The sequence below is a fragment of the Sporobolomyces koalae genome (genome assembly GCF_050403365.1).
Source record: "Sporobolomyces koalae JCM15063 DNA, S_koalae_JCM15063T_v1_ctg4, whole genome shotgun sequence".
Classification (NCBI taxonomy): Eukaryota; Fungi; Basidiomycota; class Microbotryomycetes; order Sporidiobolales; family Sporidiobolaceae; genus Sporobolomyces; species Sporobolomyces koalae.
This window is the reverse complement of record NW_027481767.1, coordinates 296,183-309,299: the sequence shown is the minus strand read 5'-3', so window position 1 is coordinate 309,299 and position 13,117 is coordinate 296,183. Positions and strand designations below refer to the sequence as shown.

The window sequence follows — 13,117 nt, the reverse complement described above, 5'->3', positions numbered from 1 at the left end:
GTCTAATCTACATATGTACGAAGATGCTCATTGTTGCTGACATCCTGGTTGGGCCCCGTAACTTTCTTCGTCATAGTCTTCGTCGGTCGCTCCTCGAGTTCGACGATCACCGTGATACTGCACGAATCGGCGTGTAGAGTTTAGCGCTCAGGGAGGAAAAATGCGAGAAAAGATAATTCTGTATTTACCCAACTGTGATCATCTTCTTGATCCTCTGCCTCGTTCTGTCCATCTTGCTTGTCCACCAATTCAACTTCTTGTACTTGAGGTCGACTCTCGTCGTTCGAGTTCGAGGTCGATCGAGACAAGTCTTCCCGTCTCGGAGGCAACAACCCTCTCAAGTTGTCGACCATGCCCTTTTCGACCAACCCGAGTGCCCATGCTTCATTCGGCATCTCGACTTCAATCTTGACGATCAAATCTCCACGTTCCTTCCTCGTCCTCGAAGTCGTCGGTCGAACCATGCCCTGTCGAGACACGACGAGTTCGTCGCCAGTTTTCAACACTCTCCATCCTGGTTGACCGGGTGCTGGACAGGTCGCTCTCAAGGGAGTTCCATCGAGGTGTTGTAGGATCAAGCGAGAGAACCCGAGTAGAGATTCGGATAGCGTGAGGGACAACGTTGTCGAGAGGGATTGAGCACAGTTTGGAGAAGCAGGAGTAACGAGGGTGAAGGTTGGATGTGGGAGAGGCATGATGGTAAAGTGCAAGTCACCCGGAGCTGACGAGTCGGGCTGCATTCGAAATCGAGAAAAAAAAAAAAATGAGATTGGCGCTTCCAAAAGAAAGAATGGAGTGTGAGAGTTTCTCTCACAGATTCGTCGCCTTCGCCTTTCAGAACGATCACTTCTCCCGCGTGCAACCCTCGCTCGACTTGGAACTCGACTTTTTTCTTTTCCTTGACCGTGCGCGCCGCTTTGCACTTTTTGCACCTGTCAGCTCGTCCAAGAGCAGGATTAGATCAAAACCCGAAGGATCAGAGGGAACCTGAGAACTCAACTGGTCTTGATCGCGTACGCGGATCCCTCTGCCAGAACATGCGCTACACATGACGGGTTGGCGAACCATGTAACTGCCCATGGTACGCATCGCAAAAGTCTGGCCTTGACCGTTGCACTTGACACACGGTTTCGGTTGCTTGCCTGGTCTCGCCCCCGAGCCTGTACATAGACTACATGTTCGCGTGCGTTCAACCGCGAGAGTTTTCGTACACCCGCAGTACAGTTCTTCGAGGGACAGGTACAGGTCGATCTGGGAGGGTGGAGTCTGAGTTTTGCGCCGTCGTTGTTGGCGAGACCGAGGTTCCGGTCCTCCAAACGAACTAGGACCGGGTCCGGCGCCAAACATTTGGTCCATGAAGCTGTTCATGAAATCTTCGTCGCTGGGACCTCCTCCTCCTCCACCTCGAGCTCCCTTCTCGCCAAAATGATCATACTCGTCCCTCCGTTCCGGATCTGACAGTGTCTCGTAAGCGTTCTGGATCTCTTGAAACATGGAGTGGTCTGGAGCGGCGGCTCCTTCGGTCGAGGAGGACTGTCGATCTGGATGAAATTCGAGTGCAGCGGATCGGTACGCCTTTTTCAGTTCTGCTGGCTGTCCAAACAGTCCGTCTCTTAGTCCTGCTCGTAGGTAGGAGGCGTCAGAGGGAAGCCCTTACCGAGCAGTCCGGCGCGACTCCTGCATTCGATCGTCAGGAAGGGTCAGGCCGAGTGCGAGCATATCTCGAGGAGGAGCAAGACTGACCGAGGATGTCGTACAGCTTTGTGTCGTGAACCATGTCGGTAGCAGACAGAGCCGAGAGTTCCGAGACACTTTTCTGAAAGATCTCAACTTGCAAGTCGACGACTGACATCACCCCTCTCGGACCTCGAGTATCCCATGTCGAACCCGGAGCACCCAAGTGCGCCTCAGCGGGTGACCAAGCGCGTCATGTCGGATGCACTCGCGAATCTCGATGCCGCGTCGAAGCGCTCCACTCTCGCGTCGTCGGCCACGCCCGTCCCTGCCCACACGACCAGCAAGCGGCGCAAAGTAGAGTCAGTCATGGCAGTATCTCGATCGACAGACTTGCGACTGATTCAAAGTGCTATGACAGGGTACACTCGACGCCGAAACTGGAACAGCTCTTGCTTGCGTCGCGCTCTCGTGCACTCACCGCTCCCATCCCGCCTCCATCTCCAACCTACGAGCCCAATTCGTTCGATCGTCTTCTCGACCGACTCGCCACTTTCAAACTCTCGACCTGGTCTCCATCGAAACCCGACTCGCTCAACGCGCTCGAGTGCGCCCGTCACGGCTGGACGAACCGATCCGCACGCGAACGCCTCGAGTGTGTCACTTGTCACAAAGGGATCGTCCTCCTGCCTCCGACCTCGAGTTGGACTACACCGGCAGGGCAGGCTCTCGAGCACGAGTATGAACGATCCGTACTCGAAGGTCACGCGCATGACCCTGCCTGTCCTTGGAAGATGCGACCGACTCAACGCAGTCTGTACCGAATCTCGACGGGAGACACGCGGTCGAAACTGGTCGAACACGTCTCGACCGAAGCGATCCAACTCGAACAAGGGGTACCCCAGATCTCGACGGACCTCGTCCTCGAATTGCCTACTCGAGCGAGAGAAGCACTTGAAGGCAACAATCACAAACTGGTCGAATCCATCTCGAAACGTTCGCCCGCTACTTCCATCTCGTCCTCGTCGATTCTACTCGCCACGTTCGGCTGGTCTCTTCACCCTCGTGCGACTACCGGTCCCTCGCTCACTCGCTCTTCCTCTTCGTCCTCGATCTCTTCAACTACGTCTGCCGCTCCACTCTTGCACTGTCACTACTGTCTGCGCAAAGTCCCCCTCACGTCTTACCTCGGCAATTCGAAACCGTTCAACCCAGCGACTCAACACCATGCTTACTGTCCCTACGTCTCGACGTCTTCAAACACGCCGACGAGTCGGGACTCGAACCAGAGAGTCGAGCGGATAGAGAAGAAACCTGGGTTTCAAACGAGACTTGAAACCTTGTTGAAACCTGCCTACTCTTTCGAACACCCTCCCTTTCAACCTCGACATACGAATCTCGAGAACGTGGGAGGAGGAGGAATACAAGCTGAACTCGATACCGTCAAGGTCAGTTTCTTCGTTTCTCTTTCTCTCCAGCTTCAAGAGGACGGGGGCTAAATTTAATCGGAAACATTGCAAAACACGCAGACGAGGGAAGTGTTGAATTATGTCAGAAAATTGTTGGGGCCGAAACCCAAGAAAGGGTAGTAAATTCAAGTTGAATCTCTCGATAATGCTACACCGCAGGATTCTATGATTCGTGATCAACTTGATTGTGAAAATGTGTTTTTTACGAACCATCTACCCGCACAAGCTCTGGTCGCAGATCTTCGAGCGGGCGCCCCTTTGAGTAAAAGGGCACGAGTCTTTACGAAGAAACATTTTTTTCTGTTTCGATAACCCGAACAATGGAAATCGATTACAGCTTGACAGTTTACGATTTTTTTTTGCCTTGGAATGAGGGGGTGCGTCTGGTATCCACACTTTTGATACCTAGAGAGCCGTTCCCGACCTTTTGATTTGAGGGAGACTCTTTTTTTTTGGAGGAGTTGCCTCTGTGTTGGTCTACTCGAGGAAGATCTCTTCGGAAGCGTAAGCGCAAATGCACAAACGACCTAGAGAAGTAACAAAGCTAGCTTCAGCATAGGGTCTTGGAGGGAAAGAGTCAGGAAAATCGAAAGAAGGAACTGACCTCCGAATTGTCGACCTGCGATCGCTTTCAACGCAGCGGTCGTACCTTCCTTGTTCTCAAACAAGACAAACACTTTGCCCAAGTCCTTGACCGCCTCACTCAACTTGACATCGACTCGACCTTGACTCGTCCTGACGGGTCGAGGGATCCTCACTTCATCGACCTTGCCAAACTTGGTACACTCTTCCTTGACGTCTTCGAGAATCTCTTCGTAATCTTGATCCGAACACAACTCTTCGATCGCGACCATGTTGAGGATTTGCAACACTCGAGTCGGATCGCCTTCTCCAGCTTGTTGACCCGCTGCCAAGATCGATGCTGGAGGTTGTCCCATCGACATTCCCATACCTCCACCTGCACCTCCTGGACCGTATCCACCCGGACCTTGATGGTGTCCACCTCCGAGTCCAGCGATCACGGATTGGTCGAACCCGATCCCCGATCCAGGAGGTCCCTGTTTGAGGGGGTTCGCTCCGAGTGCAGCACGTTGTACGACGAGGTACCGGTCTCCAAGTTCCATGCCGTTCAACCCTTGACACGCAACTTCGGTCACGTTGGGATCGACGTATTCACAGAACGCGAATCCCTGTACAAATCGATCGAATCAGCTCGAAGCGATTGCAGAGAAAAAAAGAGACGAATTTTTACCTTGGAAGCACCCGAGCCACCTTCCTTGACGAGGTTGAACGCTCGCAATTCTCCAAACGAACTCAACAGTTCCATGACTTGTTCGTCGTTCAAATAACTCGGCAAGCCGCCAATAAAGATCTTGTTGACCGTGTCGGGTACGTTCGTCGAGACGACTCCCGGAACGTGCGGGGCCGCGATGTCACCGTTCGGATCGGTTTGCACGAAATCTTTCGGTCGACGGATTTTGAGCGCGTTGTTCTGGAACACGATTCCATCGAACCCGAGCGCTTTTGAAGCTTCTTCACTGTTGCGGAACTGCAAGACAGAATGTGGGTGCATGATCTTGGCGACATAGCAGAGAGAGAAGCGAAAGGAGACTCACTTCGACGAACGCATAGTTCTTCTCATAGTTGACGTGCACCGAGATGACGGGTTGATCACCTTTGAGTCCCAAGCCTTGCAGGTCGTCTCCAAGGTGACCGTCGCTCACGAGTCCGAGTTCGACCATCTTGGAGTTGAAGAACTGGGCGATCGTTTCCTCGGTCGCTTCCATCGTGATGTTGCCGACGTACAGCCTGCGCGCCTGACGAGCGAGCGAACCGATCGGAGCGCCCGGACCGACCGCGCCAAAGACGGGCGGGCGGAAGAACAGAGGTGGGTTCTGACCCTCGACGGCTGGGATCGTACTCGGGTCGAAGCCTGGGGGCAGGTACGGACGGGTGTGTCCGGGCAGGTTGAACATGCCGGTCAATTTCGCCTGCTCGGGAGTGAACTGTTCGAACCCGGCCGGTTTCACATCCCATGCGGTGAACGGGCGTTTGCGCTTCGAGATGGGGATCGTGTCTTCCGGGGTCGGCGAGCGACGGTGGCGGTCACCTGCGTCGGCGAATCCTTCGAACGTCGGTCTACCTCGCTGTCCCCCACCTCGGGGTCCTCCGCCTCCTCCGTTGTAGCCTCCGCCGCCTCGTCGGTCGTCGCCGCGGTACCCACCGCCTCGGGGAGGTCCACCTCCACGGTAGTCATCGTACCGACGGTGGTCGTCGCGCCTGCGGTAGTCGTCGGCGGGAGGGGGTCGGTCATCGTACGGGCGACGGGACGAGCGGTAATCGTCGCCGCCGCGGTGGGAGCGTTCGGAATCGCGTTGCTTCTCGTACTCGCGATCGCGGTCGCGCCTCGACGAGGACGACTCGTCTCCGTGACGAGACGAACGGTGCGAGTGGTGACCCGAGGACGAACGCGGGGAGCGAGAACGGTTCCTGCTCGAGCGGTGGTACTCGCCGCGATCTCGGTCGCGCTCTCCGCCGCGGTCACGATCACGGTCGCGATCAGACCGGTGAGGTCGGTCTAGCATGCACTTTGTCGTTCAGTACATGCAGGCGCAGGAGGCAGGAGTAGAGACGCACCGTGAGACGAGACAACCCGGTCGAGGAACTCGGATGCGGGATCAACTGCACACATCGAGCGCGGGGTCAGCGTGTATCGTACCGCTACAGCGCGTGAGAGGGGCCCTACCTTGGTCAGCCATCGTCAGAGACGCGACAGTCGAGGAGAGGGAGAGGGAACGTTGGCGCACAATACTTTTCCGCCTGTTCACCGCGCTCTCGCCCCGCAGCACCGGGCAAGCCATGGCGAGGTTCGGACTGGTCGACTCGGACGACGAGTCTCGCTCCGATGCGCCCTTGTCCCATGCATCCGATCACTCGTCCGCCGGATCCGACTCGGAGACGCACTCATCGCACTTGCACTCGCACTCGGACGACGACGACGACGACGACATGATGGACGCACCTCCTCGTGCGAGCTTGCTCAGCTCGGACGAACACGGGGACGAGGACGATGAGTCGGACGGCGAGCGCTCGCTTCACTCAACTAGCACCCGCTCCCGCACTCGCTCTCCGCCTGCGAAGCGCAGACTGCCTCCACCCCAGGCGCGTACGAGTCAACAGCAGCAGGCATGGGCGCAGCAACTGCACCTCGAGCCGAAGCGAGTTCAGCTCATGCAAGCGAGCTTCTTCGGCCAACCCTCGACCCCGACCGCTCCTCCGCCGCTCGTCTCTACCCCAGGTGTGACCGAGCAACCAGGCAAGAAACCTCGACTCGCTCCCGCTCCTGCTCCCGCCCCTGCCCCTTCCGCTGCCGCCGCCCCAAGCGCCGTACCGACGCCAGTGCTCGATCCGCAACCGTTCCGCCCGTATCGCACCTACACGCGCGTCCCACTCGCCGACTCGCTCACCCGCGACCGCGCATCCCGTCCCCACCGAGACGCAGGGCTCTCGCTCGCGCGTTCGTACCGAGTTGGATGGGGCACCCGCAACCAGCTCGTGACCCTCGCTCAGGATGATCAGCTCCAGATCGCGACGCTCAACCTCGTCGCGCACGACACCGACACGGGCTCTGAAGCAGCCAAAGTCGTGGCAGTGCGTCTCCTCGAGCTTCAACTCGAACACTCGGACATCTTTCCGTCGTCCCTGACCGACCCCGAATCGAGCTCGCACGCGGTCCCGTTTGCCGCTCCGGTACAATCGTTGCGCTTCCACCACTTTGCTCACCTGTTCTCGTCCGAGTCTACGTCTGCGCTCGAGAGCTCGCCCGAATCCCGGTGGTTCCAACTCGCATCGCACCTGTTTGACGAGGTTCGAGACCTGTCGATTCCTGAAGCTGCCACTGCCGCCGACCCACAGTACCGCACGCGCATCACTCGGTTACGCCGTCAAGAACTTTTGTCGACCTGGTTCTCCCAATCGATCCTGCCTCTCATCGCACGCGAATCTACCTCAACCTTCGCCAAGATCCTCAACCTGTTGACTGCGCACGAGATTGAACAGGCGTGTCAGCTCGCACTCGAATCGAACAACCTGAGACTCGCAACCCTGTTGTCCCAACTCGGAGGACCTTGTGCACGCGACGCCGAGTTTCAACAAGACTTGCACCGCCAGTTGGACAAGTGGCACGAGTACCAAGTCGATCTCGAGCTCGACGACCACTTGCGCAAGATTTACCAACTCATGAGTGGAAGGTTGGACGAGGGCGTGTTGCAACTCGAAGGGTTGGATTGGAAACAATGTTTCGCTCTCGGGTTGTGGTACTCGGCGTCTACCCCTGATCAGGACAATCGTTCGACCGAAGACCAAGATCAAGTCGCGCGAGCGGTCAAGTCTTACGATCGAGCGTTCAGGTCCAACGACAAAGTAACGCCCCCGACTTTGGCAGCTTCTTCTTCGAGCCCAGAAACGCCGACGACACCACGAGCGTACGATCCAGTCTATCACCTGTTGAAACTGTACACGGATCCGAGCTACTCGCTCGAAGAATCGATCCTTCCGAAAAACTTTCAACACCTCAATGAAACAAAACGGTGTTTGACAGACTACCGCATGACGTGGCACTTGTACCTCATGTTTTCGAGGGTACTCTCGTTGCGAGACTTTGAGGATCGTCAATCATCGATCCCGGGCGAAGACGATGACGACGACGAGATGGATCGAGAAGATGAACGAGGGCAAGGTAACAGTGTCCGAGCTGATCAGGTCACGGTCAGTTATGCGAGTCAGTTGGAGAGTGTCGGATTGTGGCAGTGGAGTGTCTTTGTCTTGCTACATCTCGAGCTCGATCTACCGTCAGTTCTATCTCTCTCTCTCTCTCTTGCTCCTTCTTTTCGAGATTTGTGCTGAACCCATCGCGACACGACCTTTGATCCATAAAAAGACGTTCTCAAGCGATTCAACAAGTCCTCGATCGCAACGTGGAACGGTTCACTCCAGAAACGACCGAATTCCTCACCTCGAAACTCGCGATCCCACCTCTGTACCTCGACCTCGCGAGGTTGAACCACAGTCAATCGATCGGAGACGTGTTTACGAGTTACAAACTCTTGATCAAATGTCACCGTACGAACCGAGCCCACCTCGTCTGTGTCGAACAGTTGGTACCGGAAGCGATCATCCGAGGTGATCACGAATTGGTCAAACGGTTGTTGGAACCGTTCCGAACCGATGACGACGATGAAGATGAAAGTCAAGACGAACGATCAGAGAGTGAAGCATCTCGAGGGATCTTTAGGGGTACGGTTCAAGGTTGGGAAGAGGGAGGTCAAGTGAGAAACGCCTTTTTTTCATTCTCGCGCTCTTTGAAACTTCTTCCTGATACGTTTCGAACGGTTTAGATTTACCTTCGATACTTGTACACCCTCGACCTCTTTTCGAGTAATCGTACTACAACCTTGTCGAAACCAACCTACCTCGCGAAGACGATCGAAAAAGTTCAAACCCTGATCGAACAACAACATCGTCAAAGTCGATCAAAGGTGAATCAAAACGACAAGGTACAAATGGCCTTGTGCGAAATGAGTTCTCGATTAAACTTGATCGCGAAAACCATCGGTGGTCGGGTTAGTCCCACATGCTCTCTCTCGTGTCATCCTTTGATGAGCAAAAGAAAAACTGATTGATTGGTTTGAATATGTAGGCATTGATGGCGAGTACGAAACCGAAACTGTTGAGCGAGAGTGACAAACTCGTTTGGATCCAAGGAGCGACCGATAGTCTCTTGCGTACCAGTCTCGACAGGTTCAAGACTGCTGCTGTCGTGTAAATGATAAAGAAAACGAATTCATCTCTCTTTTCTTTGAAAGATCAAAAACAAATTCACCGCGAGTTCAAGAGACGCGTTATTGAGAGTAGCTCCTGCCTGTAAGAGACTTGTTGAATTTTAACGAGCGATCGTAGTTGGGTGTACACCTCTCGCGGCTGTTGATCTCTCGCGAAAATGGTCATACAACAGCAGAGAGAGACAGATTCTAAATTTCAGGTAGTAGTTGTTGCAACAACAGATTGTTCAGAAGGCGCGAGAAGGCGAGAGACGATCTGTGAACGGAGAGAGAACAACCGTCAGTGTCTTTGATTCTCCAGCAGTTTCAGTTGCTTGTGATCCTCAATCGAGAGGAAGAGGAGAGGGGGATCAGATAAGTACATTCCGCTCATATGAACACCACTCGACTCGAAAGAGTTGCGAGTAATGCTCTCGCTGAGCTGGGTTAAGTGTAATCGAGCCTTTGTATTTGGTTGCTGGCTCTTGTTCGTCTTCTCCCAAAACCGACAGGGAATGTTCAAGACTCACAGAACACAAAAGCGGATGTTTATGGAGGAGTCGAAAGCGAGAAGTCGAGTCGGGCTTGTTGTCGTTCAATCTCGGCAACCAGTTGTCGTTCTCGCACTTCGCGTTGTTCCTGAGGCGTGTGTTGGTCGCCAAACAGGTGCAAGAGTTTGAGTTGGTGACACATGCCGAGGAGCGAGTGAGCGTTGCGAAGCATCTGTTGGGTTCGGAGTTGCGACTGAACCGTTCTCAGGTGCGATTGAGACGGGTGCGATACAAGCGGATCTATCTGAGCATGATTTGGCGAAAAGGGTGAGAAGATGACTCGAGCTAGCTCGAAAGTGAAGAAGAAGGGAAGGGGAAGAACGGCGAAATTTTTCCGGGAGTACGCAAGTCGACAGCGCATACATCGACTCGCCGCCAACACGTCTCGTGCGGATGTCGCGGTCGCATGTTCAAGGATGGGATCTGACGGGAGTAGAATGAATGGTACCTTACCCGAGCGAGCGCCACGAGTTCTTTCAGTCCCTCGACGAGACCTTCCACCTCGTGATCCACCTTGAGGTTGAGCTCTTCCTCGACCTTGTCAAGGTACTCGTCCGAGTCGAGTTGGTCCAGGTCGACTCCACCGGCTGCTGCGTTCGAGCGCAGGTTCTGCAGCGTGGTGGGCAACACGGTTCGCTTGCGCACATCCGTCGCGCGCGATGACGATGCGGCGGAACCACCCGTGGAAGCTGCCGACATGTCGGGATTCTCGGCGACAAGGCAAGGCACAGCTGTTGGATTGGGCTGAAGGTGACAAGGAGTTTGGTGAGGTGGGGCAGCAAGAGGATCGACTCGGCCGCGATCCTGCAGAACTGCGTTCAACCCGCTCTCACCCCATCTTTTAGCCAGACCAAACGTGCATATCTTGACGGACGAAGCGACAAAAGTATACATGGACAGCTTTATCGGACCGCTGCAGGCGAGATCTGCCATGAACCCGATGGTCCTTGGGTCATGTTTCAAGTCGGAGCATCTCTAACGCGCTGGGCATCCAGATCAGCATACGGACGAGAAATGTGACAACACGAGATTGGGAGGCGCGAGCGGACGCTGATATCGACGATCGATTGTGAATGTGCGCCGCCGCTCGCACCTCTTCCGGGCAACCTCTCCTTGTTCACTCCTCTCTAACCCCATCACACGAGAAACGCGAACCCAGGACGGCAAGACCATGCTCAAGAGGCTCAGTGGCACGTTCTCGCAGTCGTCGGATCAGCTCCTCGTCCCTCCACCGTTGGGCTCTCCGAACCTCGCCTTCGCGTCATCCGCACCTTCCTCCCCGCGTCAACTGTATCCTTCAACCTCGCCTCGACACCAATCGTTCCCATTCCCCGACACAACCCCGGCCCGCGTGTTGGATCGACAGACGTTGCACAAGTCGCTCAAGCTGCTCTCGAATGTCCTCGTCGCGCTCGATGACCTCCGACAAGCGACCCTCGTCCAGTCGAAAGCAGAGAAACATCTCGCCAAGGGTCTCAAGGAGCTTGCTGTCGAGGCTTGGGGAGACAAGTCGCCCAATTCATCGAGGGACAACCACATTGGTGTGTCCTGCTATCGCGCTTTCTCTCCCCTTCGATGAAAGTCCGCTGACCGATTCGTATCACATCCTATAGCCGAAGCTCTACTGGCGAGTGCGAGTATGTACGAGGCACTTGCAGAGAACGAATCGAAACTCGCGAAACTCGTCCAAATCGACTACGAAGCTGTCAACGAGCTCGCTTCAAAGTACTTCAAAAAGACTGCCGTAATCCCAATTTTTCACTTCTTCGATCCTGCGGAACCTCTCTGTATTCTTGCTGACGCGGCTGCGGGAAATGACTCTAGAAGGAAGAAAAAGCGTACGAAGAAAGCCTCGCACTGGTCGACCACAAAATGTCGAAAGCGACCCTCGCCTACAACAAACAGGCGACTGCGTCTGCTACAACTGGAACGAGACCTGCGACCCATTCTCAGCTCGAATCTCTCACTCAGTCTCACTCGACCTACATCCAGACTCTCCACGCGTTACAGTCTCAAGCCGCCCTCGTGCAACAAACCTATGCCGAGCAGATCTCGACCAAGCGAGATCGAGTTGGGAGACACTTTGCGACGTGCTTTGTCGGGTTAGCCGACAAGACGTGGAGGAACCGGATCGAGTCGGTCAAGAAAGGGGGTCAAACGATCGGGAACGTCTTGAACTGCGGGGTGTGGGTCGCCGAAGGAATCGAGAACGTCCACACTCTCAACTCGCGATTGCAACAAGGCGACGAGGATGTTTCAAGAGGGAGAGACGATCGGGACAGGATTGGACTCGTGCGAGGTGCAAGAGCGCCTTCAGCTTCAACTCGGACAACCTCCTTCGATACTGCGAGATCAATGACATCGTCATCTGTATCTCTACAACAGTCATACAATGATCTCGCTTCCTCGCGGGCAGGCATATCGACGACTCCGGAACCTTTTCTTTCTGATTCTGAGTTGCGATCAGAACCCCTTCCTCCGTCGCCTCGCAACGTCAAAGCTCAATCACCGATCTCCTCATCTTTGACAACCGACACCCGCCTACCGGAACGAGAAGAGGAAGCAGCAGAAGACGACCAAGGTTTGGGCGGGGGAAGAACCCTTCCGAGGGGATGGTATCTCGACCCTTCTTTCGCGACTGGAGGATCACCTGTGCTTCAACCCGAACATGAAAGTGGACCACGCCTCGGCGATCCAGAAGAGCATGACTTCTCGACCAATACGATCAGGAGCTCTCAACCGCGATCTCAACAACGTTCGAGTCTCGATGCCCTGAGACGCACGGACGACGCACCTCTATCAACAGAAGACATGCACAGATCCAGTGCAGACCCGGTGCGAAGACCCACGCCAAGATATGGCTCGGCACCTCCGCTCGCTTCGATGGAATCGGCAAGGCATACCGAAGCGGGTGTCGATGAATGGGGTAGACCCTCACAGGAGGATGGTGGAAGCTTTGTCAGGAGGATGAGTCAGAAGTACGGAAAGCAAGCAGAAACTTTGGAACAAGTGCGTCGACCGGTACCTCAAGAATCAGTAAGCCTTGTCATTTTCGGAACCCTGCTCAATCTGTGTCGCTCGCTGATCTGACTTGCGCTCTCGATAGCGTCCGCAGCAAGAACCACACCACGATCGTTCGAATTCGCGAGTATCTTTACTCGCAAAACGTTACTCGGAGCCTTTACCCCCTGCGCACGATGTCTCCAGGTCGAACGCAACGAGTCCACGCCGACCTCTTCCCGAGCCTTCACAGAGACTTTCGACTTCATCTTCTTTCGATATGGGGACCTCGCCTGCTGCTCGCCCAGGCTACTCGAATCGGCACCAGTCGTCTCCCAATTTTGCGACGCTCTCGCCTCTCGACGATCTTCCTGCAAAGTTGCGATCGTCGTCTTCTTCCTCCTCCCACGAATCTCATCCGAGTTTCTGTGCATGTTCGACATGTACGACGAGGCACTATTCGAGTGCGGGCAAGATGACGATGACGCGACAGCAAGAGGAACAGTTGCAGAAGGATTTGAGGACGAGTCCGAAGGGAGGCACCTTGAAAGGTTTGGTCGCGAAAGGGAAGGAAGTGTTCCATGCAGCTTGATCAGTTGGAAAA

The 13,117-nt window shown here is 55.0% G+C and overlaps 6 protein-coding genes across 6 annotated transcripts; 3 read left to right on the top strand and 3 right to left on the bottom strand.

Annotated features, from left to right (window-relative positions):
* Positions 1 to 27: 27 nt before the first annotated feature.
* Positions 28 to 1,777, bottom strand: JCM15063_000293 (uncharacterized protein; the record flags this gene model as incomplete). Its single annotated transcript, XM_076676411.1, has 6 exons — positions 28 to 117; positions 189 to 734; positions 815 to 932; positions 1,001 to 1,593; positions 1,658 to 1,677; positions 1,744 to 1,777. 6 exons carry the CDS (start codon positions 1,775 to 1,777, stop codon positions 28 to 30), a joined length of 1,401 nt encoding a protein of 466 aa, XP_076536392.1.
* A 101-nt stretch (positions 1,778 to 1,878) lies between these two features.
* On the top strand, positions 1,879 to 3,263 carry JCM15063_000292 (uncharacterized protein; the record flags this gene model as incomplete). Its single annotated transcript, XM_076676410.1, has 3 exons — positions 1,879 to 2,036; positions 2,096 to 3,122; positions 3,204 to 3,263. 3 exons carry the CDS (start codon positions 1,879 to 1,881, stop codon positions 3,261 to 3,263), a joined length of 1,245 nt encoding a protein of 414 aa, XP_076536391.1.
* Positions 3,264 to 3,620: 357 nt separating this feature from the next.
* On the bottom strand, positions 3,621 to 5,835 carry JCM15063_000291 (uncharacterized protein; the record flags this gene model as incomplete). Its single annotated transcript, XM_076676409.1, has 5 exons — positions 3,621 to 3,670; positions 3,748 to 4,333; positions 4,396 to 4,692; positions 4,760 to 5,721; positions 5,781 to 5,835. The coding sequence occupies 5 exons, from the start codon at positions 5,833 to 5,835 to the stop codon at positions 3,621 to 3,623; spliced, it is 1,950 nt and encodes a 649-aa protein (XP_076536390.1).
* Positions 5,836 to 6,002: 167 nt separating this feature from the next.
* JCM15063_000290 (uncharacterized protein) lies at positions 6,003 to 8,967 on the top strand (the record flags this gene model as incomplete). Its single annotated transcript, XM_076676408.1, has 4 exons — positions 6,003 to 7,993; positions 8,083 to 8,470; positions 8,540 to 8,764; positions 8,842 to 8,967. 4 exons carry the CDS (start codon positions 6,003 to 6,005, stop codon positions 8,965 to 8,967), a joined length of 2,730 nt encoding a protein of 909 aa, XP_076536389.1.
* Positions 8,968 to 9,511: 544 nt separating this feature from the next.
* On the bottom strand, positions 9,512 to 10,212 carry JCM15063_000289 (uncharacterized protein; the record flags this gene model as incomplete). The annotated part of the gene is made up of 2 exons (XM_076676407.1): positions 9,512 to 9,757; positions 9,967 to 10,212. 2 exons carry the CDS (start codon positions 10,210 to 10,212, stop codon positions 9,512 to 9,514), a joined length of 492 nt encoding a protein of 163 aa, XP_076536388.1.
* Positions 10,213 to 10,684: 472 nt separating this feature from the next.
* JCM15063_000288 (uncharacterized protein) lies at positions 10,685 to 13,105 on the top strand (the record flags this gene model as incomplete). Its single annotated transcript, XM_076676406.1, has 4 exons — positions 10,685 to 11,054; positions 11,127 to 11,257; positions 11,338 to 12,549; positions 12,620 to 13,105. 4 exons carry the CDS (start codon positions 10,685 to 10,687, stop codon positions 13,103 to 13,105), a joined length of 2,199 nt encoding a protein of 732 aa, XP_076536387.1.
* Between the last annotated feature and the right edge of the window lie 12 nt (positions 13,106 to 13,117).